The sequence below is a fragment of the Acanthochromis polyacanthus genome, chromosome 2 (assembly GCF_021347895.1).
Source record: "Acanthochromis polyacanthus isolate Apoly-LR-REF ecotype Palm Island chromosome 2, KAUST_Apoly_ChrSc, whole genome shotgun sequence".
NCBI lineage: Eukaryota > Metazoa > Chordata > Actinopteri > Pomacentridae > Acanthochromis > Acanthochromis polyacanthus.
The window spans coordinates 1,861,946-1,887,631 of NC_067114.1; the positions used below are offsets into that span (position 1 = coordinate 1,861,946).

Below are 25,686 nucleotides of genomic sequence, written 5' to 3' on the forward strand. Positions count from 1 at the left end.
GGACGGAATTTCAATCCATGGCAGATAAAATTAGGATTCAGATGCGCAGACTTTGTATTTTAATTAGGAAGAATAAAATAAGGAAACAGGCCTACTCACACGGGGTTATCGCAGTCTCTTTCTGCACTCTGGACTCCGGCCCCACATGTCCTGGAACAGGCCGACCACTCGCTCCAGGACGCCCAGCCGCCGTCCACTTTCTCTGGATGGAATCCCACCGCGACACACTCCCCGCTGAAACACCACTGGCAAAAAACATCAGAGTTTACATTTTAATGAATAAATGTCCTCTGGAGAAGAGAATGGTTTGGCTGCACTTCATCAGAATCAGCTTTAAGGGCCAAGAACGTAGGCGACAAAAAGAGATTTGGTTTGGGTTGTTGGTGTCACCCTAAGAATCAGGAAGAGAATAATAAGGAAAGAAAGAAACTACTCAGAGGAACAGGGAGGGAAAAAAAACAGTAGTAAAATATAATGCATACAGAAATTTACAGCTAGAAAGGAATATATAAACAAAGTAAGGAATATAGAAACAATCATTATTTTGCTGCAAGGAGAAAAGCATTCTGGTCTGGATTTCTTCAAAGAAAATACAACAACACTGTGCAAATTAGTGGCAGTGGGATTTCTTTAAGTTGAACATTTTCATGCAGGGAGGCCAAATTCACCAAAAAATAAAAACACCGTATGATCCAAATCCTCACCCAGACTCTATATTTTCACTGTGATACGACGCTAGCCTGCTTCCTGTGGTAAAGTTGACTTTGAAAATGGTACCAAAAGAGAGGAGAAGCTGTGTGAAGTGTGCAGCCAGCGGCATGCTTCTACCTGCAACCACCATCCCGTGATTGATGAATAAATACAGAATCTGCATCTGACTACAACCTCCACTCCCTCCTTTCATGGCCACTAGCTGGAAAACTCACCTTTCCGTCTCCACAGCTGGTTCCGTCCACAGCTCCGTCCAGCTTTGAGTGGCAGGTTGTTCCCACGCTGCACCACAGAGTGCTGCAGACGTTCTGGGAAAACAGATTACAGTCTCATTTCCACAACACGTTATTCCTTCATTTTTACCGGTTTGTCCGAGCACACAGGCAGAAACACGCCATTAAAACCATCAGTGTTCTGTAGGTTATTATGGCTGCTGGTATTTTTCTTTGAGCCTGCATTTAACCAGTTCTCTTGTCTGTCCATAGATTCTTTTTTCGGAAGTCCATAGACTTCCGATGTTTGCCTGAACTCTGCGGTTCCACTTGAGTTCAAAGAGACGTCATTAGTATTGATAGATGAAGTGCAGCTCGCCTCACAAAGCCTCATGTTTGTCCTTGCTGAGATAAAACCATCCTCTGTTTGCACGCAGCACATCAGATAAGGCTTACATCCAGCTGATGTTCCATCTCCATCATGATGTCCTCCTGTATGAAAAGGTGGCCTTGGGCGGCGTGTGATGAATTCTGCTCTTCCTACAGTCCAACTAGAATGCTTTTCAAAGACATTTCTGCATGTAAAATGTGCACTTAAACTCAAAGTCTCCCATTTAAAGCAGCATTTCTTTGAGATATTTCAGGGTTATCCTCCTCATGTCTGAAGTCAATTAGCCTGGCTTACAGTGCAAACAGGAAGTCTGGCTCTGTCCAGAAAGTTAAAAAACAAACTCTCCAGCTGACTAATTAACTCCTTATTTCATGTTTGTTTGATCTGTGCTGGAATCAAAGAGCTAAAGCCACATACTGGGGTTTAACAGCAGGTTTTTGGTGGATTACTCATTGGTGCAGTAAATTCCTGGAGGCTTGAGATGGAGCCGCTCCGCCAACAAATCACCACGACTGTCTCTGATTTTTATTCAAATCAGATATGAAGTGTAAGTGAGCTTTAAAGAATCCTGGCAGAGTCTGTTCACCTTATAGAAAGTCAGGATTTCAGGCTTTAAGCTAAGCTAACACCTCCCAGCTGAGCTTCATGTTTAATCCACAGACCTGTGAGTGTTCATGTTCTCATCTACAGTTAAACATTTAGGAAACTGCTTAATTTGCTAAAATAACACACGTTTTAAAGGCAGAAGTGTTTCTTTTGCATTCTAGTTGCTTTTCACGTTTCCTCTGTTGAAACACAGTTTTTTAAAGTTCATCTTTCCTGCACACGTTTGACCTGAAACAACATTAAAAACACTCATTTCTGTTTCGTCGAGCTGCAGCAGGAACCGCTAATCTAAGTGGGTCAAAAGCTTTTATTATGTACATAATTATCACTGTCATATTCATTTTCAGATTCCTGAATTCTAGTTTGACTGATTATGGTAATGCATGCTAGTAAAGATTTTTTTAAATGCATGAATATTTTAATACATTTTAGATTTTAAAAACAGGACCTTCAATGGAACATGAAATAAAAATAGATATTATACAACAACTATGGGGACAGGCTGCAGATATTTTTTATGTTGAGTCAGTAAATATTCTAAAAACAGTACTAACCTTGAGAGATCAAATAAAGATATATTTTCTATTAAAAATCTGTTCTAAACATGTCTCATAAGTTAAGTTTGTTTGCTATGTTCAGTCAGTGAATCGTTTTACAAAGTTACATGTTTGTAAAGTTCCACGCTGCACTGATAAAGCATTAAGTCTATAAATGAACATTTGTCTGTAAATCCTGTTCTCTGTAATTTTTCCACTTTGAGGGCCGGATTGGACCCTCTGGAGGACCACTTTTGGACCACGGGCCTCATGTTGGACACCAGATGGCTTATTTGGCTCATTTCTGCCTATAAAAAGACACCACATGTACATAATGAGGTAAAAGAAGGTCTTTAACAAGCAGGTCCCGGTTTTACTCCTGCTCTGTTCACGATAACACCTCGCATGTTCATGTTCTGCCAGTTAGAGGAAACATGGAGGCAACAGAGCAGCTCGTGTTCATCAAATGGATTCATGTTCCTCAGTTGTATGAAGGACGAGGACGGCTGGCTGATGTGAGCGGTGCACATGTCACAAGAATACGGCCTTCCCAGTATTTTATGGTGCCTCAAAGATGCCCTTCATACATTTCGGTGCAAAATGAACGTTAACAGAACAGTGTGTGTTTACAGGGAGACGGGAAGCGTTTGGTAACTACGCAATAAAAAGAAACTCTTATGAAACCATGTGAGTGGGGTTTTGTAACCCGACTGGATTTGTTGAATTTTCACACAGCAGACTGATGGTGTCGTAAATCTGGAAGCACACAGTCGGGTTTCAGTCCAGGAGGCCACTTGTAAACTCCTATCACGTTGTACCTTCATTTTATAGACTATGCTGCTTCATCTGTATGTGTGTGGTCTCCATCTGCACAGTCCTTTAAATCTTCATGCACACATGATTTATTTAGATTTGCTCCCTGCCGTAGTATTCAGCAGCCTGCAAACCTTCAAGGCACACAGCTCTGAAAGAAAAACTCTCCCCTGTAGCAGTTCATCATAAAAACTGCGTCAAAAAAACGTAAACGCTGCGACTATGTGTCAAAACCCCCGATGAGATCCTTCAGCCGTGGGATCGAATACGGAGCTCGCTTCATGTCATACATTATCCATGTGAATTGTATTTATGCCGCGGGTTTAAATCCAGCTCATGTCATAATTCAACCAAGCAGAAACGAGACAGTGTGCAAAAAACCCCCCAAACAAAATAGAAAGGGGTGTCAGCCTGTCAGGCCCCACAGAGGTGCTCACACAAACAGAAATGAATAAACTGAAACCTCCAGGCTGATGGAGAACCCTCAGGGGTCCAGTAAACTCCAAAATATCAGCTTGTGGGATTCTCAGATAGCTTCCTAAAGCCCTCGAAGACGAGAGATAGGAGCTGAAAAAAGGTAATCTTGCATTCACACCCACCTCTAGGAAGCTTTAACCGGGAGGAGAGAGGTGAAGGAGCCAGAGTTTCACATTTACAATGTTGCTTTAATTAGTTCTTCTGTGTGCAACATCATGAATATTTTTTTCTCCTTAAGATTGCCTGAAAACACTCAGTTATCCTCATATTTAACCCTCCTGTTGTCAACATTTACAGGCACCAAAAATATTGTTTCCTTGTCTGGAAAAAAAAAATCCAAAAATTTTGCAAAAAAAAAAAAAATTCTGAAAATTTGCAAAACCTTCAGGAAGAAAATTTCAATAATTTCTTAGAAGTTTCCCTTAAAAGTTTTATATAAAAAAAAGCCCTAAATTTGGCAAGAAAAATCTTGCATTTTCAAAAAAAAAACAACTAAAAATCGTCCCAAAAAAATCCTGAAAATATCTAAAGTGATTACACATACATCAGTAAAACTCCTGATATTTTCTCTGAGAACAGCAAAGTTCGTTGGATTTTCATAGATTTTTATGTGAATGTTCTTAAGAATTTTTTTAACATTTCTTTTTTCCCACAAAAAAAAAAAAACGTTCAAAAATGTTGAAATATGGACACCAGAAGTTTCACTGTGAAAATATACATTTTATTCCACATTTTTAAACCTGGTAAATTTTGACCCGCAGGACGACACGAGGGTTAAATAAAGAACAGTAAAAAACAACGCCATGGCACCATGTACTTTTACCACAAAGTAAAAAGGTCCACATCCTATTTAACAATATTTATCTTTCACCTTTAGCTTAAAATTGTGATTTTATGCAGCCAAATTTACATCAACACTTTAAATCCACTGAACTAAAGCAGCTTCTGGGCGTTTTTCTTTTGCTTCCGTCTCATTTTTCACTGCATTAAGTCCTGCAGCTCTATGGAAACAGCACAACCGCGACTACAAGTTAATTCAATACTGACCCATCTGATTGGAGCAAGTGGGTTATTTTTTCTTGATTTTTAAAGACATGCAGAATAAATTGATTTTAGATGAAATATCAAGATTTTACAGTTAGATTTTGTTATTTTTTCTGACTGAACTGCATGTTACAGATATCAGCAGAGCTACCAGGTTGATAAAAATCCACAATTCTTTCAGTTTTTGTCTCTGATAAACAGTGTCATTTTGTCAGTTTCCTAAAAAATGACGTGTGCTTCGAGGTCAACATTTGACATTTGCCTCAAAACTGTAGAAGTGTGACTAAAATTAGACTTCAGGAACAGTAATTTCTTGTTGGTCCTGTTAGAAATGCATCCACAGGAACTATTACAATGAGCAATAATGAAGTCTAAATGCAGCCCAGAGTTACAGTTCTCACTAACATCATCTCCTCTTCGTGTCTGGGTTAATAGAAAGCAGAAAGGGTTTCGTCACGACGGGGAAATTGTGAGACGAGAGAATTACTGATAGAACAGCTCGAGCCTTTTAAAGGTCACTGAGCTGTTAAGGCTCCATTTAAACCAGCTCCGTCGTGAATTACCAATGGCACAAAGTTTGAAGAAAACCAAGATTTAAGAAGAGGATCTTAATCTGCACGTTAGTAAGAAGCCAAACAGTTATTATCCAGTCCGTCTCTGAATTAAACACAATCACATTACTGAACATCAGGGTTTGGAAGCTGTAAATTTAATTTGCACACATCATTCCTGAACCCAGCAGCTCACATGTAACACAAATACAATAAGGAAGACATGCCTTCAGGCCAGAACATATTAAATCATCCATTTGGCGTGTTGTGGACACAGCAGACTGAAGAAACCACATGTGAGCTGAATGTTGTGGATTCCTGGAGGATACTGACGATGCTGGCAGCTCCGTAACTGAAAGAACTAATCTCAATAAGTTGAATTGCTTTTCAGGCTGCTGTTTGTTTGGCCTTGTGGCTTATCGAAATGTTCAGACTGCAATGAGTGCATTTGGTTTTCCTTCAAGTGGAAAACTGCAGCAGCATGTTTATGTCAGTGATGAGGTTTCTGTGGGTTCAGAGAACAGCAGAGAACTGGTGCAGGGAGTCTTTCTGCTTTAGCGTTTAAAATGACACAACCTGCCACACTTTGAGTTAGTCTAGCTGGGATGTGTGCAGGCTGAAAACAAACTCAAGATCAGCTCTCAGGGGGAACAAAGGTCATTTTGTAGGCAATATTTTAATTTGCAGTATAATGTTGTACCAAAATGATGCTAGAATTGAGCATCAGTCATAAATAGGAGAGTAAAACAGACGGCAAAGAGTACATAGTGTCTGTGCAGTGATGTAGAATATGACATGATTTAAAACTGCATCACTTTACAATCATTGCATTAACCCGCGTGTCGTCCTGCAGGTCAAACTGACCCGTTTTAAAGTTTGAAAATGTGGAAAAAAAATACAGTTGTGCTCATAAGTTTACATACTCTGGCAGAATTTGTCAAATGTGCTCCATTCTTTAATGAGAACATGAATGATCAGAGCAAATACAACTGCATGACAGTAAATAGCTTTGTCTGAACACCAGGTCGAAATGAAAGAAAATGTTTCCACAAACATATTTGCTAAAAAATAAAGGACAATATTTCACAAATTTGGCCAGCATATGTAAACTTATGAGCACATCTGTATATATTTTCACAGTGAAACTTCTGATGTCCACTTTTTCACCATTTTTGGGAAATCATTGAAAATTTTTTGTGGCAAAAAAAGAAATGTTAAAAATGTTTCTTAACATTCACAAAAGTTTTTACGTGAAAGTTCTTCAAGAAAATACCAGAAGTTTTACTGATATATATGTAATCACTTTAGATATTTTTAGAATTTTAAAAGATTTTTACAATTTTTTTGAAAATTTACAAGAATTTTCTTGTCAAATTTGGGGGATTTTTTAAAAATAAAACTTTTAAGGAATTATTGTAATTTTCTTCCTGAAGGTTTTGCAAATATTCAGAAATTTGAAGAATTTTTTCGCTTAATTTTTGGATTTTTTTTCAGAGAAGGAAACTATATTTGAACAGTCATAGGTTAGATTTCCATGTCTTCCTTTATTTCTAAGACATCCAGCAGAATGAATCCTCCTCAGCAATGAGGACAAAAAAAAAAAAAAGACTTTTTTCAGCTGCTTCTTCTGGAGAAGTCGTGTCGCTCGGCCTTTCTCTTTAAAATACCCCAGAGAGTTTCTACAAGCAGATGACTCGGCCAGCTCACAGTTTTCACTTTATCCTTCTTTAGAAACTGTTGTGTAATTCTGGCAGAGTGCTTCCTTCTCTCTCTGTCTTATCAGCCAGTATCTTGTTAAATCCAGTCATTTGTGGTGCCTTTAATGAACGTTATCTCCAACATCTTTTACACTCCCACCTCTGTTCTTCACCGTAGGGATGATGCATTCACTGGGATAGTTTTGGCTAAATTTAACCACACAAAATCATCTTGACGATTATCTGACCAAAGAATGAGCTTTCACTGTTCACCAGGCTTCGTTTAGTGTTATTTAGGTTAAACATGTTTAAGTTCTGTCGTGAACTCCATCATAGAGGCTGATGCAGTGCCTGAACAGTGACAGAAACCCAGATTCTGACCGATAACAACTGTGCCGAGTGTGAAGTACTTTCCTTTCTGGTTTTTAGAGCTAGAATGTGTGAGCAGCACACCGTCAGTGGAATAATTTTAGGAGGACGGCTCCAGTAATCCTGATTTCTGGTCCTATTGCTCGTTCTGTGTCCACTGATTACTGCTGCAGTTGTGTTTCTGCTGATTTCTAGTTGGTCGTCCATCTTCCACCTTTGTCAAGCCTTAATCCAGGGGTGTCCAACATGAGGCCCGTGGGCCAAAAGTGGTCCTCCAGAGGGTCCAATCCGGCCCTCAAAGTGTAAAAATTACAGAGAAGACATTAACTGCAGATTGTAAATTAGTAAAACTATAAATTTAAAATCATTTCTAGACCATGACAAGTTGCTTTGATCATAAAGTAAACTACTAGATTGTTCTTGTGTCGTTTTGTGTTTCATTTTTGTCATGTTTCGTCTAGTTTTTGTTGCTTTTTGTCTTTTTTTGCCTGAATTTTGTCGTTTCTCTCAATTAGTTTCTCGTTTTGGGATTCCTGTTAGTCTCGCTTGTGTTTTGTCTTATTTTTATCATTTTGTGTTTTTCATTATTTTGTGTCTTTATTCATTATTTTTGTGCCTGAACCCCCAAAGCAGCTCTAAGGTTCTCGTGGTCACAGAATATAAATATGACACTCCTCAATTTAGAAATAGTGCAATTATTGAGATGATTCAATTCTGAATCATCTGGCATTCAGGACATATTGCACAGAGATGTACTCACACATGAGAGAACAATGAAAGACGGCGTGAAGCCAAGAAAAGGCAGAAGAACATGAGGCTGACAGGAACGCAAAGGAAGCAAAAAGAACAAAGTGCATGGACACGTGGGAGAGGAAGGCAGTCATCATCCTAATGTATGCAGAGTTTTAGAGCGTCTTACGTCCATGTCATCGCAGAGCACCGACCCAGATCCATACTGCAGCCGGCACTGATGGACAGCGCTGTACAGAACCCCAGGAAGCACCGTGGACAGGGACAGCCGGTCCTTCCCCGGAGCATCGTCCAGACACCAGCCCCAGCCTCGACTGGAGGGAAGACAGCAGGTGTTGGACAGATCAGAAGACGATTGCACAGTTCTAGAAAAGATTCTGTTAAATCCACTCAGTCAAGATTTTCTCTGTACGCAGTTCATTGTTTCAAACACGTTTACACAATTATTCTCCAACCTTCAGATGTTTGAATAGTTCACCAATACTCCATGTTATAGATGTAATGTGTGGCTTTGCTCAGAACAAACAGCAGAAATGAATCCAACACGGAACCTTCAGACTGTCTGAGAACTACTGCTGAAACTATACAATGAGCTGCAGTGGAAAAATGTGTAAGAAATGACCACTTATTATCAAAGTAAACAACTAAAAGGGTCCTAAAAACACTTGTTTAACCAGAAAACTACTACAGTAATATAACAAAAAATGTTACATTTCAAATGCTCTACACTCATGTTTAAAATATTTGCACAAATCAGCTGATATTGTGTAAGAAAAACACAGAAAATGCAGATCAGTGTTTGTATAAATACATCCCTGTTTGGTTTGCACAAGAAAGCAAGTATTCCACACAAACACAGGCAATGCACTCCAGGTTCCTACTCATGGTTTTATACCACTTATCGACAGAAGGAAATCATTAATAAAAAAAAAAAAACACAGAAGAGATTTCTAGCACCTAATCATGAAAGACAAATTTGTAGATTTCAAAGTCTGAGATTTTTTTTATGAAGATGAAGAAGATTCTTTTATGAATGCCAACAAACTCTTGATGAGGAACACAAAATTCACAAAGGAAATATTGGACTTTTTGAATTAAAATGCAGAAAATAATGAGTTACTTTTGCAAAAAATACAAATACGTGACATTAAGTGTGAGTTCAGAAGAAGCAGGACACCAGACAGACAGGTTAACAAATGGTACGCTTCATTAAAACTTACTCAAGGTTTGAACAAACGCAGGAAGCAAACAGACTGAAACTGATCCCAGGAACAAACACAGACAAAGTTCATAGATGGGAACTTCTGGAAAAACACGATGACTTAGGTTCAGAAGGTACAATCTGATGAGGAGAACCAGGTGAGAATACGAGGCAGGCTGATGGCAGAAATCAGGGGCAGGTGAGTGATCAAGCACGGGTGAAACTAACGGGAGCAGAGCAGCTGAACACAAAGGCTGCATCCATATCTCCACCCTCTGGACTTGCAGACTGAGCCCTCGCGGACTTCAGTCATACGTAATGTGACGTCTTTACCGTCATCACGTAAAGTCTGCAAGAGCGGGAGTCTACAGCATTATGAATGGAGCTAATAGACAGACTTGGAGTCCGTTTCAGTCGTTTCCGTGACACTGTTTGAAGAACTATCATGTATATGCTATAATATTAATTAATTTGGGTATTACTTACATTGGAGGACTTGCTTTCGTCCTTTTTCCGCCATTATTTTTCTCAGCTCATGATTTCGGCTTCAGACTGCACAGCTTTTATAGGCCAGACGCAATAAAAAAAATCGAAAAATTTAAACGTCACATCCGTATTGCAATGAATTGTGGGTAATCAAACTGGTGAAGTCTGCAGAAGTCTGCACCCCAAGCAGACTCTCTGGAAGTCTGCAGAAAGTCCGCTTGAGTCCCCTTGTGGACTGGATGAATTGTGGATTTGGACGGCCCTCAGCATTCCCGGACTTCCCGTGAACGCTCCCGCAAAGTCCGCGAGTTCGCAAGTGCGGTGAAGTCCAGAGATTTGGATTCAGCCAAAGACAAGAAGCAGAATGACACAAGGGCACATGAGGAGACAAATCTTTTCAAAGTAAAACAGGAAGTCAACTGCAACCAGAAGCTACTAAAGATATCCACATGAATTCCACTCAAATAGATCAAATCTATCAATGTTTCGAAGGCAAATTCGTCACATTTTGGTAAGATTTTTAGCAAAGTGGTAGAAAATCCAGCATCACAGTCATGCAAAGGTTTGGCCAAATTGAGTTTGAATCCTTCCAGCCACATTTTGTCTTTATACATTCACGTTTGTGCGTGTGCATGCTGTATACAGCAAATGCCTTCTAATATGAAGCACCTTAATTATGCAACGCAGGTTTAGCGTGACATTCAAATTGTTGCAGTTAGTTTGAAGTCCTGCTGAATCGAAGCTCCGTCTGTTGGAATATTGAGGCAAAACGTGGCAGCAGCTCGGGTCCTTTTCTGTACAGGAGACATTCAAAGAGCACTGTCGCACTAAAACTACCAGCTGTAAATCAGGAGTCGAGGATTTCTGTGCTTTGGCATAAATCAGAACGTTACTGCTCTATTAGGGTCAACATTTCAAACTTTGGGAAGCCATAATTGAAGTAATTATAAAGCAGTTAAAGCTGACAGACATCTGAGTTTTGACACTACGCCTGCTTATTATTTATTTCTTTGTACTGGAACTCTAGTGGTCCAACATCAGATATAAAAGTTACACGAAATAATGTTTTTTTCCATCTATTATCTTAAAAACTAGTCGTATTATTGTGACATGCATGTGGTTCAGAAAATATCACTGGCTGACTTTTGCATAATCTATATTTTTGTAAATATGTGCTCAATGATGGGACTTGGCTCTATTTTTTTTTTTCATATTTCAGCTCACCCATAATCAGACATCACATGATCTATTTGTCCAATATTGCAGATTCTAAATCAATGTCTTTATGAGAAATAACAGTGAGAATATCAGGTGTTCATCTTTGATAGTTCCTGAGATATTGTCGTTCAAATGTAACTTTAATTTTCAGCGTGTGAAAAAGTGAGCTGGAAAACCTTTGATAAATGAATTAAAAAATTTGAAAGATACCATTGTGATTATCCACAGTTTGATTTTAAAAAAAAAGTTGAAAGCAAATCAGAGACGGTCGAGCAGGAGGTCAATCTCGGAGTATCTGTGTTCAAACAAAGGCTGACATTCCTCTACCACTCCTCACACAACCTGACAGTAAATACACTAAAAACCTGAAGTGTTTTAATGAGGTGATTACCAGGCTGATCGCTGCTGTCTTTCATCACTGCTCTCCTCCAGGAAAAAGATTTGCTGCTGTTAAAACAGTGGATTAACAGACTCACTGACTGTGAAGCCGAAGATGACGAGAACGACGAGGGAGTTTCCAAATATCCTTCAAAAATAACGCAAGGCTATGACTCACAGAGATAAAAAGAGAATCTTCAGAACCAAAGCTGCTGCGTGGGCTCAGTTTATCTTCGTAGTTGCTGCTTTTTGACTTTAACGTTTACGTCTGGCAGATTTAGTGAAGTGGAGGCATGCGCAAGGACTAAATTATGCCGAAAAAGCAAGATTTGTCCTTCTTCTTGATGACCTTATTTCCTTGTTTTCACAGAAGAATGTGTTCACTGAAAAGGACATTGAGATTCAACACTGGTTTCAAATATGCAGAGTGAAATTAACATATTGTGATGTTAAACAAAGGAGCAAACTTCTCTGATAGAAATAGTTTGATTCTTTGGTGCCGACGGGGGACTCAAATCTTTAGAATAAAAACTCTGAGATTACGATGAGCCCAAAGTCTTTAAATAAATTCGAGCAACAGGAATCTTCAGATTGTCTGAGAACCACTGTCAAAACTACACAATGGGAACTTGAGAAATGACCACTTATTGTCAAAGTAAACAACCAAAAAGACCCGAAAAACACTTTTTTTTTTTTTTTTACCATGAAACTACTACAGCAATCTTTATGGTAAAGTACTACATGTTTAAATCACTGTGTAAAAATCAGCTGATAATATACAAGAAAAACACAGAAAATGAGGATCAGTGTTTGTATAAATACCGCTTCCTACTCACGGTTTTACACAATCAAAAATCAACAAACACAGAAGAGATTTCAGCACATAAACATGAAAGTCAAAATTGCAGACTTCAAAGTTTGAGATGTTTCATGAAGATGAAAAAAATTATTTCAACATTTTTTAGACCTCATGAATCTCAACAAGCTTTTGATGAGGACACAAAATTCACAAAGAAAATACTGGACTTTTTGAAGAAAAATGCAGAAAACAATGAATGTGAGCATTGTGAAATTAGAGAGATAGTTCGATAGATGTGATCATTGGCCAAGCTGGTATATAACTACTTAAAAAACATCCGTCCATCCATCATTTATACACACAGGGCTGGAAACAGTCACGATCACATTCACACCTGCGGACAATTCAGAATCACCAGTTAACCTCAGCATGTTTGTGGACTGTAGGAGGAAGCTGGAGAACCTGGAGAAAACAGGAGAACATGGAGACTCCATGCAGAAAGATCTTCAGGCTATGATAGTGCTAACCACCAGGACACTGTGCAGCCCACATATAAAACAGCATTTTCAAACCTCAGTATAAGTGTAATTGGAGGGAAAGATGCCAAAATCCACTAACATAAATCACTGAAAAGATATAGGAAACTATACCAGAGGTTTTCTGTTACTATGGAACTATATGCTTATATCTAAAACATATATTTATATGCAGAAGAGAGAGAGGGATGGGACAGAAAGGAAGATATCAGGAACACCAAGAGTCTCAGTGGTGTGTATCACTGACAGAGAGGAGTCGGCTGATATCAAGAATCCTACCAGCGAAGGACAGCTCAGAGACTTTGGCAGCACAAGAAAATGAGAAACCCAAAGCACCAGGACCCAAGGTGGAGGATGTAGAGGCAGGATGCAAGATCTGAGCTGAGAAAACGGACGACGACAGGCACAACCAAGTGAAGTCCATAAAATCCCAATGGGACCAGCAACCTGAAGCTGTAGAGAGCAGCAGAGTAAGATCATGTGGGACTTCAACAAAGCAGACGTAGAGGTGGTCGATAAAGGGCAGAAGAGGGCAGTTGGGATAGATATGGTCGCCCCAGGTGGCATTAACGTCAGGAAGAAGAAGCATGAGAAGACGGAGTAGTACCAGGGGAACGACATCTGGCTCCGAATGCTCGTATCACCACTGAGACCGCGATGCCAAAACTAGGAAAGTGGCTTCAGCAGATTCAACGTTACAAAGTCTGAGGTCTCTGTGCAGAAGAAAGCAGGACTAAGAAGAGCTCAAACCTCCAGGACTCTGGTAGAGGAGCCAAGCAAGAGGAAGACGTAAAGAGACAAACAGGTCCTTTGGGAAGCTCCAGTGCTGGATTGGATCAGGATCTGGGAAGTGTTTGGAGGGACTGATCAACAACTTTGTGTTCTTTGTCGCTTTCTTCAAGATTTTTTGGTGGGTGGCGTAACGTCTCCATGAAGGCCAGGAACACTGCCTGGAACAAATAACAGCCGACTAAAAATAAAGTACTAACACGTCACTCGATGTCCTCCTGATGAGCAGAAAAACACATTAAATGAGAGATGTTTCCTTGAGAGAAAAAGAAAAAAGAGGAGTCTGAATACAGCAGAACAAACATTGAGATCTGACCTTCTGCTCTGTATAGATGTGAATAAAAGAAGCACAAAGCTGACTGTGTGCTAATGCTCTGTGTCCTCGGCCTAAAATAACTTCCACTACTTTAAACTGTAATGACTGAACACCTACAGTGAGGAGTTTCAAACAGCTCGTGCATGATTTATCCCTCATTACAGACAAGAACAGTTACAATAAAAAAAGAGAAAATGAAACAGCGTCCAAAACTGTTTGCTCTAAACTTCTAGCTGGCTAACAGCTAACTGGGTCTGGACAATACTGTGATATGATGATGTGAACAATAAGATTAGAGTGGTCAAATACTGTCAAAGATACAGGAATTAAAATGCTGTATTAACCCTCCTGTTGTCCTCATTTACAGGCACCAAAAAATATTGTTTCCTTGTCTGAGAAAAATCCAAGAATTCAGCAAAAAAATTCCCCAAATTTGCAAAACCTTCAGGAAGAAAATTCCAATAATTCCTGAAAAGTTTCCCTTAAAAAAGAAATTTTTGAAAAATCCCCCAAATTCAGTAAGAAAATTCTTGTAAATATTTTCAAAAAATCAGTAAGAATTTTTCAAAAATAATCCTAAAAATATCTAAAGTGATTACGTATATATCAGTGAAACTTCTTACATTTTCTTTAAGAACATTCATTAAAAAAAAAAAAAATCAACCAAAATCCAGCGAAATTCGCTGGATTTTGGTTGATTTTTAAAAGAATGTTCTCATGAAACATTTTTTTAAGCCTTTCTTTTTTCCCACCAAAAAATGTTCAAAGATTTCCCAATAATGTTGAAAATGTTTCACTGTGAAAATATATTTTTTCCCACATTTTCAGTCTTCAAACCAGGTCAATTTTGACTCGCAGGACGACACGAGCGTTAACTGTTGCCGATAATAAAAAGTACAAGGCGTCAAAGAGTTTAAATCTGGCATTTCAAAACACATTTTATCAAATTGTTTTACCCATTGAATTGATCTACATATTTAACCATATCAAATTTTATATGGAAAATAACAAATTAAATCCCTTTCCACTAAGTTCCCCATTCCAAAAACACCTCTCCATGAAGTGTGTTAATTTCAGATCACATGACCTGCTCCACATGATGTCATTTCCTCCTGAAGAAAAGACTGGCCAGACTCCAAGGCTTTCTGACTTATTTAATATAAAGTAGTCAACAGGTTTACGACAATATCTTTAGAAATAACTTTACATTTTACTCAATTTTATATATAATATTTAAAAAATACCATGTGGTGTTTAGTTATAGGCGGCCATGTTGATTTTAGACCTGAAAACAGCAAAAATGTCAACTATGATAAAAAAGTCCTGCAGTTATGTACTGACCCAGCAGGTTTTCACTCACCTTCTGCTTGGATTAACTACCCAGTTAACTGTATTAAAATATCACACTTTGTTACACAGTTCTACACGTCAAAAGCTTAGCAAAATCTGTCATGGTTTGGGTGAAAATACGACCCTTTCACTCCATGTTTGAAGCTTCTCCTCCGTTTTCAGGGTTACCTGGGTGACAAGTCCCGCCCCTTCTAATACATGATTGACTGGCTAAAAAGGACAGACAGCTAAGCAGTTTCATAAATGCAGAGACAAGTTGATTTGGAATGATTTATGATCTGTCGCAGACAAATGTAATCTGACAGAAGACATCATTGCATCAAAATGCAGCTGAGAATGCAGTTCAGCAGTAGAGGAATGTCATTTTGTGGTGACTGGGATGCAAATAATCAAATCAAATAATCACAAATGGAAAAGTTTTCCATTTTTCCAGTGAAAAAGAAAAAAATGGAGTTGGATTTTAGAGTTAAACTAGTAGATACATCAGATTTTAAACCACTGAGACTGACGGTTTAGCACCTAGCAGTCAGATCATTAATATGACTCCCATTGACTACAGCAGCAGCAGCAGTCATTAAAATGTTCTCCATGAGTGACTCTGGACTGAAAGGCAGCTCAGAGGGCAAACTAGGTTGTACGGCAGCCTCTGACAAAGCCAGCTTTCCTGGAAGTGTCTATCCCAATGAATAAACTCTTTACATTAATCCACAATCAATGAATAAGCTGTGATGGAACACATTATGAGGCATCTTTAGGCTTTAGTGTTGGGCTCTGATGTCTGCGGTTCCTCTGAGCTCCCAGTAAATGGGCGTTTGGCCTCAGCGGCTACTCAGGAATTCGGCCACTGCGGACACTAAAGGGTGGCTTTGTTTACGAGTAGCCCGTTTATGCGATGCTATCAGCTCTCTGCTCAGTGTGACCTTCTACATTCCACATAAAATAACACCTACAGATCAAACCTCTGAAGCTGTGGAGGCCTGTGGGGACAACTAAAGCTTTTACAATAGAGGCCTTGTCCTGCCGTCAGTGGCGGCGATAAGATGGAGAAAATGGGGTGAGACGCAGCCATTTAGGGGAATTAAACGGCAAGACAAACATCAGCTGTCAAGTTTCATGAAGCCAGTTTAACGGTTCTGGAGCAGCTAGTGGCCTCTTTAGTGGAGGTAAAAAAAAACAGCATGCTGAGAGAGAGAAAAAAAGACATAAATAAAGACAATAAAAACAGCCATGAAGTTGTTTTTATCCAGTAAAACCATTATTGTTACATCTTTAGTTGGTAGTTTGGTCCAGCGTGACTCTGCTTCTCCATTATTCTTCTGAAGTTTCCCAAAAGATGAACAACACACGTATCATTTTACATCATATCTGGCAAAATCCTTCATAATTTAATCACCAAATTTTGCTAAAATCCCTCCAAGGATGTTGATTAAATCCCTAAAACTCATTTAGAAGTTTTTTTCCCATGAAAATAATTATTTCCAGTCTGAAAATAGCTTAGATGTAACTCTACACGGAATTACCTCCTGAGCACACCAGCTCACCTACAACGCTGTAAAACTACTCTATGCTACACGATGGCAAGTTGTAGGAGTGGAGTCGTTCAGTTTTGCGTGTCTGAATTGGAAACCAGTTCTGAAGAACAATGATACAGAAAGTCGAGCATATATCCATCCATCCATCCATCCATCCATCCACCTAGCCATCCATCATCCATCCATCCATCCATCCATCCATCTACCCATACATCCATCCATCCATTCATCCACCTAGTCATCCATCCATCCATCTACCCATATATCCATCATCCATCCATCCATCCATCATCCATCCATCATCTATCCATCTATCCACCTAGCCATCCATCATCCATCCATCCATCATCTGCCCATCTATCCATTGTAATACTTAAAGCTGCTGTCCGGAGTTTGAATCGCAGCGTCTCCCAAAACACTGTTGGTCCCTCCCTCTGATTTCGCCCCTTTATTTGTGCACGCGTGCAGTACATGAGAGAAGTGCCCGGAGTGCTGCAGCATCTCGCCTGTTTTGCTGTTTTCCACTCTTCTACATTTAGTACATTTAGTAAATAATAAAGGAATTACGTTAGAATGCTGCATTGAGTCTAACTTGTCCTAATACCAAAATAACATGAATCTGCTAGGACGAACGAGTAAAGTTTCAATATGTGATTACACTCGTGCATCCCTCTGGATGACGTTGTTTATCAAACTTAGTGCATTTACGCGTGTATATGTGTTACATTGTTTATTTATTTCTATCTAGAGTTCAGAATTGCATGACTCCTCTGACGAAGAGTATGTCCCAGACGCCCCAACATCTTCCTCCAGAGGTCGGGCATCTAAACGAAGCCGTCAGGCGGGCTATGGAGGCCGTGGTCGGGGAGCGACGCGAGCACCCCGAGCCAAAAAACGTCCTGCAGTCTCTTGGCCTGACAAGCCGTGGGATTGGTAACTTTTCTGGAAGTTGCTGAGCCCTGATGCTCTCTCCTCCACAAGCAAAACAAATGTGCGCGTGGTTGTGTAGTGCGTAGCTCGCCCACCTCTGCATGGGCTTGCTTGCTGTGCGCGTAACCGTTGATTGACAGCATGACAAAGCTGAAGCTGGAACTTGATTGGTCGGCAGCGACCGGCGCTTTTTGGAATAACATGGGGGTCTATGAGAGGAAGGCGGAGCTCAGGAAAAATTTTTCATATCGCGTTATACTAACTTTATATTATAGTATCGAACTAGACTAACACATTTATGCTTTGTTAAAAAATGATACATAAATTGAAAACAAACGGAAACTCCGGACAGCAGCTTTAAGTCATTCAGTTTTGCCTGTTTGAATTGTAAACCAGTTCTGAAGACTAATAATGATACAGAAAGTCCAGCATATATCATCCATCCATCCATCTTTATATCTATCTATCCATCCATCCATCCATCTATCCATCCATCGCTCCATTGTAATACTGAAGTCATTCAGTTTTGCCTGTTTGAATTGTAAACCAGTTCTGAAGACTAATGATACAGAAAGTCCAACCCTGCAGGTTGAAGGACTGAAGTTTGAAGGTGGAAATGCTCAACCGTGGTATTTACTGCTGCAGACTCTAATGCAAATTTTCATCCAGACTAAACTAAAAGAAAATTGCTGCTGCCCTGACTCTTTGCCGTCTGTCCGACACGCACACACAAACACACAAACTGCCGGCTTTTGTGTCGTCAAACTCCCACAAGTGCAAATATCGCCCCGCGGCCCTTTATTTAGCCGAACACCCACTAGATGAATTCCAGATGCTTGGAGCTTGAGAGACTGGGGCAACTCTGGTGAAATATTTCAGCCATTCAACGCATGTGCTGCTGGAGTCAGAACCCAGGGTTTGGTGGCAGCAGCTGACGGAGCTGCTGACAGACTCACACTGTACTGGAGGCAAAAATAGTCCAGCAGACATGAAGTACAGAGGTTTAGATGTTACTGAGACACCATCAGCAGAAGCAGCACTTGAACTGCATGACTGGACAAATGGATGTTTTTTTTACATGATTAATCCCCACTTAAGGTCCTGAGTGTGAGCTCTTTTTAATCTGACACTGCATAAAAAAATAACAATGTATCAGAATCATTGTTACTTATTTATTTTAATCATTCATTATTGCGATTATTACCTTTATTTTTATGGTTTTACCCTCCATTCTCTTTTATTCCATTAATTAGATGTCATTTTTGGTATTTTTTATTCTTTTATCCGGTGCTGTTGTATTGATTTCTTTTGTGAATCTTTTATCATGCTTAATTCTATTTCTTCTGTAGAGAGTATCCTCTTTTAGTATTCCTTTTTTACCCTGTGTGCCTGTAACTGTTTTCAAAAGGTGTTTTATAAAGTTTTTTGTTATTATTAACCGCTGACACGTCCCAGATATTTATAATCAAAAAATAAATTTCCACTTCTGTGGAAAATAACAGCGAGATCACGTAAACAAAGTAGCATTTAAAGGGTTAAAATCCTGAAAATTAATACATATTTGGTATAATGATCAGGACTGATGTGGATTTACAAAAAACAGTTACTAAATATTGGAATATAATATCAATATAACATTTTGTGCGTCATTATTTGTAGAATTCTGCCAAGGCTGCTCAGTCTTTGTATCATTTCCGACAGATGAAATCTTTAATAAAAAATAACCTTGTGTTGAGCACAGGCGTGTGTTCTGCATGTGTACGTTATTTACGGATACCGGATCACGTGACCTAAATATGTAGCGGGGAATTGATGGGACTCAGAAACACCCCCACAGTTTAATCAGCTGTTCCTTGGATCATTTCTGATGGATAAGTCCTGATAAGTCCTCAGGTGGATTTGTAGTAGGATCACAATCAGCTGATAGTGTTCACTGGTTGTCATGGTTACAGTGACACCGTGCCGCTATCTGGCAATGATACAAAAATCTTTAACTAATCCGTGGATCCAGACTATAAGCTGCATCACTGCCAGAATCTGATCACTTGGTCCTTGTGTCATTTCTGAGCTTCCCTGGAAATTTCATCCAAATCTGTTGGTCTGTTTTAGAGTAATGTTGCAGACAGACAGACAGACAGACAGACAGACAGACAGACAGACAGACAAAAGTACGCCGGTGATCACATAACTCCATCGCGCTCCTTAGTGGAGAAATTAACATCAAACTTTTAGCAACTATAGCAATAAAACATGCACATACATCGTTTCGTAGTGGCGAGTATCTTCAGTCTCATGAACTAAATTCTGAAACTGGTTTGATTCAGAATCAGTTCTCAGTTTAAACCTGTTCTTGATTTAATAAAAACAGAGAGAAGCTTTTAGCTTTTACTCCAGGTGACTGTGTGAAGTCTAGTCCTTTACCCAGTGAGTTGTAAATGAAGTGATACTTACAGCTGAGCTAAGTGGCCTTGATTATGACTAATGCTGGGCTCAAACTACAGGGATTCACTCCTTCTGAAGACAGAGGGAAAAATCTGGTGTAGAGTTTTGGTCTGAACCTGAACCGACATTCGGCCCAGATTGTTTGGTAATAAGATGGCAAGGAGGTCAAAGATGCAGCTTTAAATCTTAAGCTGTTCAGACCCACAGACGCTGCCCAGATCCCATCAGACATGTTTGATATTTAGGATGATTGCAGTTATCACAGCAGCAGAAGCTGTTGCTAAGCAACACTAAGCGTTAGCTACAGATATTAAAAGTGATTAAAGTCTCACCTCCTGATCATTCCTCAGAGCAGACAAACGCTGCTGACAGCATCTTACTGACTAATTTCATTGAGACTGCTGCTTTTGCTTTTTCTCACAGCTAATTATCACCATTAGCATTTTAACTGTTGCTGTTGCACCACAGTTTCTATTGTTTGAATCTGCTTTGACATGAGGTCACACCAGGCAGCTCCCTGATCACACCTTACAGCAAAATAAACCTCAGCAATGTTCTGTAGGGTCTGATATGTGAGTATTTTCAGATCTTGTGTGCAGGTTTCTCTCCATTCGCGTGACTCAAACCAATTTCACAATCTGTTAGAACATTGCAATTCCTGTTCTGACATCAGTTCAACACCAACAAAAAGGAGAGGAGAAACTGCAACTTTTACCCTTTTTTCACTGTACTTTGAAGGTCATCTGCATTGTCTGAAAACACAAAGCCTCACAGTTCAGCGTAAACCCCAGCAGATGTGAACACTCTATCCACAGAGCCTCCAGGTCAAGCTCTGCTTTCTTACTTCCTTTGTCCTCCACAGTGGTCCTCCAAACTATAAGTTTTCTTTTTCAGGAAAAAAAAGGTAGTAAATGGTAATGACACAGCTTTAGAAGTCTCCCAGTCTTCTCCCAGTATGAATAATACGCATTGAAAAGCGATTTACTGACCACCATCACTGGCTAATGTTTTTAGAGAAAACAGACTTGTGACATCTCAGCTGTGTTGCCGTTAACGTCTTGTCTCCAGCAGTGAAGGACCGCCTCTCTGCTGCATCATCGGCACTGCAGAGAGTGTCGTTATCCAGAGTACTGTACGGCTACAAGCCTTGTGAAACAAAACGCCTCTAGATGGTATTCTCTGCGCTCCAACAGAGCTGGTTGTGCTGCAACCGCTCTCATTCATTAGAGTTTGGTGCTCTGTCGGTTCTTCTGTTCATCATGCGGCCCAAAGCATTTGCAGAAAACGTCACCTTTTTCCTGCAAATCTAAAAATAAACCCAAACACTTACCACCGAAAGAAGATAAGAGGTTTACTGTACTCAGTCCATGTGCTCTGCTAGTGATGGATTCCTACTTAATGTCTCTGGTACATTTCTGCTGTCATCAGCTACAATTGCTGCACTCCAGTGACTCGACTGTGGAGGACCTGAGCACTCCCATATGCTAAATATCTTTATTTTTATTGTTATAATGTATGCATGAATTTGCATTTTTACTTTTCTTAAATGAAACACGTATGAGCTACTGGATACCTTGAATTTCCCTGTCTATCTATCCATCCATCCATCCATCCATCTTCCTTACATCCATCTTCCATCTATCTTCCATCCATCCATCTTCCATCTATCATCCATCCATCTTCCTTACATCCATCTTCCATCTATCATCCATCCATCCATCTTCCAGCTATCATCCATCCATCTTCCGTACATCCATCTTCCATCTATCATCCATCCATCCATCTTCCATCTATCATCCATCCATCCATCTATCATCCATCTATCGTCCATCCATCCATCTTCCTTACATCATCCATCCATCTATCGTCCATCCATCCATCTTCCTTACATCCATCCATCCATCGTCCATCCATCCATCTTCCTTACATCATCCATCCATCTATCGTCCATCCATCCATCTTCCTTACATCCATCCATCCATCGTCCATCCATCCATCTTCCTTACATCATCCATCCATCTATCGTCCATCCATCCATCTTCCTTACATCCATCCATCCATCGTCCATCCATCCATCTTCCTTACATCCATCCATCCATCTATCGTCCATCCATCCATCCATCTTCCTTACATCCATCCATCCATCTATCGTCCATCCATCCATCCATCTATCATCCATCCATCCATCCATCTTCCTTACATCCATCCATCCATCTATCGTCCATCCATCCATCCATCTTCCTTACATCCATCCATCTTCCATCTATCCATCCATCATGATACCGTGAGCCAACAGGATGAGTGACGTTTGCCTCAGTATGAACCCTGCCATCATTTTATCACTTCACTTGTATTATCATTGCTACTATATTTTTATTATATTACATACACGTACTGTACATCTTGCATATGCTGGAAACTTTGAGCTTAAACCCATAAACCTGTATGTCAGACAGTGTGCACTCACTCTAGGAAGCGGGTGATGTACTGGCGGCTGCAGCGTGACCACCTGGGCAGGGAGGTGCCGTACAGGAGCTGTGGAGACATGACGAAAGGTCGTTTCCCAATGGGTTCACAGTCATTACCGTTGCCATCATGCTGAATCCCAAAGCTGCGACATAAAAGCACATCCCACAGGAGAGGGCAATTAAAGCCAGAGAGCACAGCATGTAACATGTACATCAAACTCCAGCTACAGCGTACAACAAGGTCGGTTCTTTCTTTTTTAATAGAAAATTTGCATATGGAAGGATTTGGGCATGAAGAAAACATTATGCTACAACTAATCTCACTCTATAACGTCAAAAACATCAAAGTTACAGCTGAAGCTTTATGTAAAACTGGAATGGCTGCCTTTCAGTGATGTGCAGTTAACATCCATGTCTTTCCAGTTTTATGGAACTCATGTACAGAAGACTTTGAAGGAGTTGAGGAGGCGGGAATGCAAGATTAGTGAATTCATTATGCGAAATACAATCACAATCTCCCATTCTGTTCCTGAGTTACAGCAAAAAAAAAGTGTTTCTGCAGAACATTATGAAGTGAAGTTGACTTTTTGCAATTAAAATCACACATCATGTCACCATTTAATCATATTTGTGTGAAGTTGTGTCATATTTAGCACATGAAGTCATGACTTATACCCAACAGTTCTGTGTTTTGTGAGGTCACAGTGACATCTGAAAGTCTAATCAGTTCATTCTTGACTCAGAGGCATCCAAGAGATTACAGGAATAGGAAAGACGAATTAACAGAAAGAAAGACAAAAACACTCTGCTTCCAGTCATGACCACCACCATCGCAGACGTTTAATCAAGTGCATGTTCACATGATTTCCATGGTGAAATGTCTAAATGTTTCTGAGGGTCAGCATTTGATTAGAAAGCAAGTCAACGCTGAGTTTGTTTTCAGTGCATCTGACATTTTAAAAGTGAACAGAATCAGGCGTCTCAGAACAACATTTATTCATAACACGCTTTAATCAGCTGCAGGCATGAATGTGCTGAAAGAAAAGGAATAAAAATAATGTTTCTTCCAGTCGAAGGCTGTTTTTGTCAGAGTAAATGGTTGTATTTATATAGCGCTTTTATCCAAAGTGCTTTACATGACACGTCACATTCACACATTCACACACTGATGGTGGAAGCTGCCATGCAAGGCGCTAACCACGACCCACCAGGAGCAATTAGGGGTTAGGTGTCTTGCTCAGGGACACCTGACATGAGCACGACGGGCCGAGGATCGTACCGCAACCCTCCGGTTGCAAGACGGCCACTCTACCCACTGAGCCATGCCGCCCCTGAGTAGATAAACACAACTTTGCATTCTGAAGCAGGTAGCAGCTAAGGCTACGTTCAGACTGCAGGGCTTAATGCTCAATTCCGATTTTTTTGCGAGTTCGTTCACATTTCCAATTAAATGCAACTTGTATGTGATCTCCTGTGTGAACCTCACACGACCCAAAAGTGTCCCGCATGCACAGAAGAGGACACAACGACGACACGCAGAGAGCGTGTTCAGTGTTTACGGAAGTAAACATGGACGCTAACAGCAGAGCATGTCCGGCAATTTTAAAGTTGTTGTCCAGCCGGAGCCAGCATATTTATAACTTAATCACTTTAAGGAGAAGGTCAAGAAGGAAGAGAGCCAGGATTTTGGTCCTGGTGTTTTGTGGGGCAGTGGCAGCAACATCTGTCCAGAGAACTGTGTGGGTGCAGAGTCACAGCCAGGAGTGGTGGATAGTGATGTGAGAGGCTTCACAGATGTGGACTTCATTCAGAATTTTAGAATGATAAGGGCGACCTTTACCTACATATGTGAACGCCTCTTTGTAACACTCTCACGGCAAAACACGTCTTCGGCAGCCCGAAGACGTGTTTTGCTTGAACGCAGAATAGTGACGTTTGTCGTGTACCAATGACGTATAGGTCGGATAAATGTGACCTGGTCGTTCAGACTGAAGTCGCATGGCAAAAGATCCGATACGTATCGGAATTAGGACCACATGTCCAAGTGGCCTGGGTCGCATTTGAAAAAAAATCGGATCTGTGTCATTCAGACTGTCATGAAAAGATCATATACAGGTCGCATAGGGGCAAAAAAAAAAATCGGATTTGGGTCACTTTAGCCTGCAGTCTGAACGTAGCCTAATTTACTAGCTTGTATGCTACTGGATGCTATTTCTTTTTTACAAATACGTCACATTCATGACAGTTTTATGACATGAAGAAGGCGCAGGAAGGGAAATAGAATCATTTCACGAGGTTTGTTCTGTTTAGGGAATCAAAAAAAGACTTTAGCAGACATTGTCAGATGAGTCTCCACTAAAAAAAATGAAAATGCATTTTTGTTTCGCATTTGAATGCTGAGAACAACCTCAGGCTGTCAGTCCACCGGAGCTCCAGGGAACTCCTTTTCTCCCTCCAGGAAGATCCATCTGGTGTTTACAGTCAGCTACTGTCAATTTCAGACTTGTTCACGCATTTAATAAAATAATAGAAGCAGGATCAGCCGCCAGATTTAAACTCGTACGGTGGAGAATAATTTTCTTTCTGCACGTTATCACGGATGGAGAGTTGACGTGAGACATAACGCTTTAAGGGCGCTCCAGGTTCACACTAATGAATAGAATAGCCTTTATTGTCATTGTACCGGGTACAATGAGATTAGGATACCAGTTCCCATTTGGTGTCAAAGCAAAACAACAGCAATAAACAGCAACAATTTAAAAAGAACAATAAATATGTAGAGTACATGTGATATTTTCAGCATAATGCAGACCTCAGCTCCTGTTATTCCCTCACCTTTAAAGCAGAATTCTCTCAGGGTTCAGACAGAATAACAAGCGACAAAGTAATTTGTGTTTTTCGATTAGCTACAATCCTCAAACTGGTGACATGTGAACAACATACAGAGAACGTAAATTTAATGAAATGAGCAGAAAGCACAGCTGTTCTCAGCTATCTGGTTGCTGTGGAACATTAATTAGGAGTCTTCATTTGTCGTCTTTAAACCATCAAACCTGGTGCCTGTTTTTGTGCTTTTTTAAATCC

At 40.1% G+C, this 25,686-nt stretch overlaps 1 protein-coding gene across 1 annotated transcript in view; it reads right to left on the bottom strand.

The window, feature by feature from the left end:
* Nucleotides 1-25,686, bottom strand: part of LOC110956566 (A disintegrin and metalloproteinase with thrombospondin motifs 7) — a 147,151-nt gene that overhangs the window by 75,499 nt on the left and 45,966 nt on the right. Inside the window, exons 8-11 of the mRNA XM_051936592.1 lie at nucleotides 22,602-22,745; nucleotides 8,327-8,471; nucleotides 927-1,019; nucleotides 100-245 (exon numbers count right to left, since the gene is read on the bottom strand). Coding sequence (XP_051792552.1) covers nucleotides 100-245; nucleotides 927-1,019; nucleotides 8,327-8,471; nucleotides 22,602-22,745 — 528 coding nt within the window. The remainder of the gene's footprint in view (nucleotides 1-99; nucleotides 246-926; nucleotides 1,020-8,326; nucleotides 8,472-22,601; nucleotides 22,746-25,686) is intronic.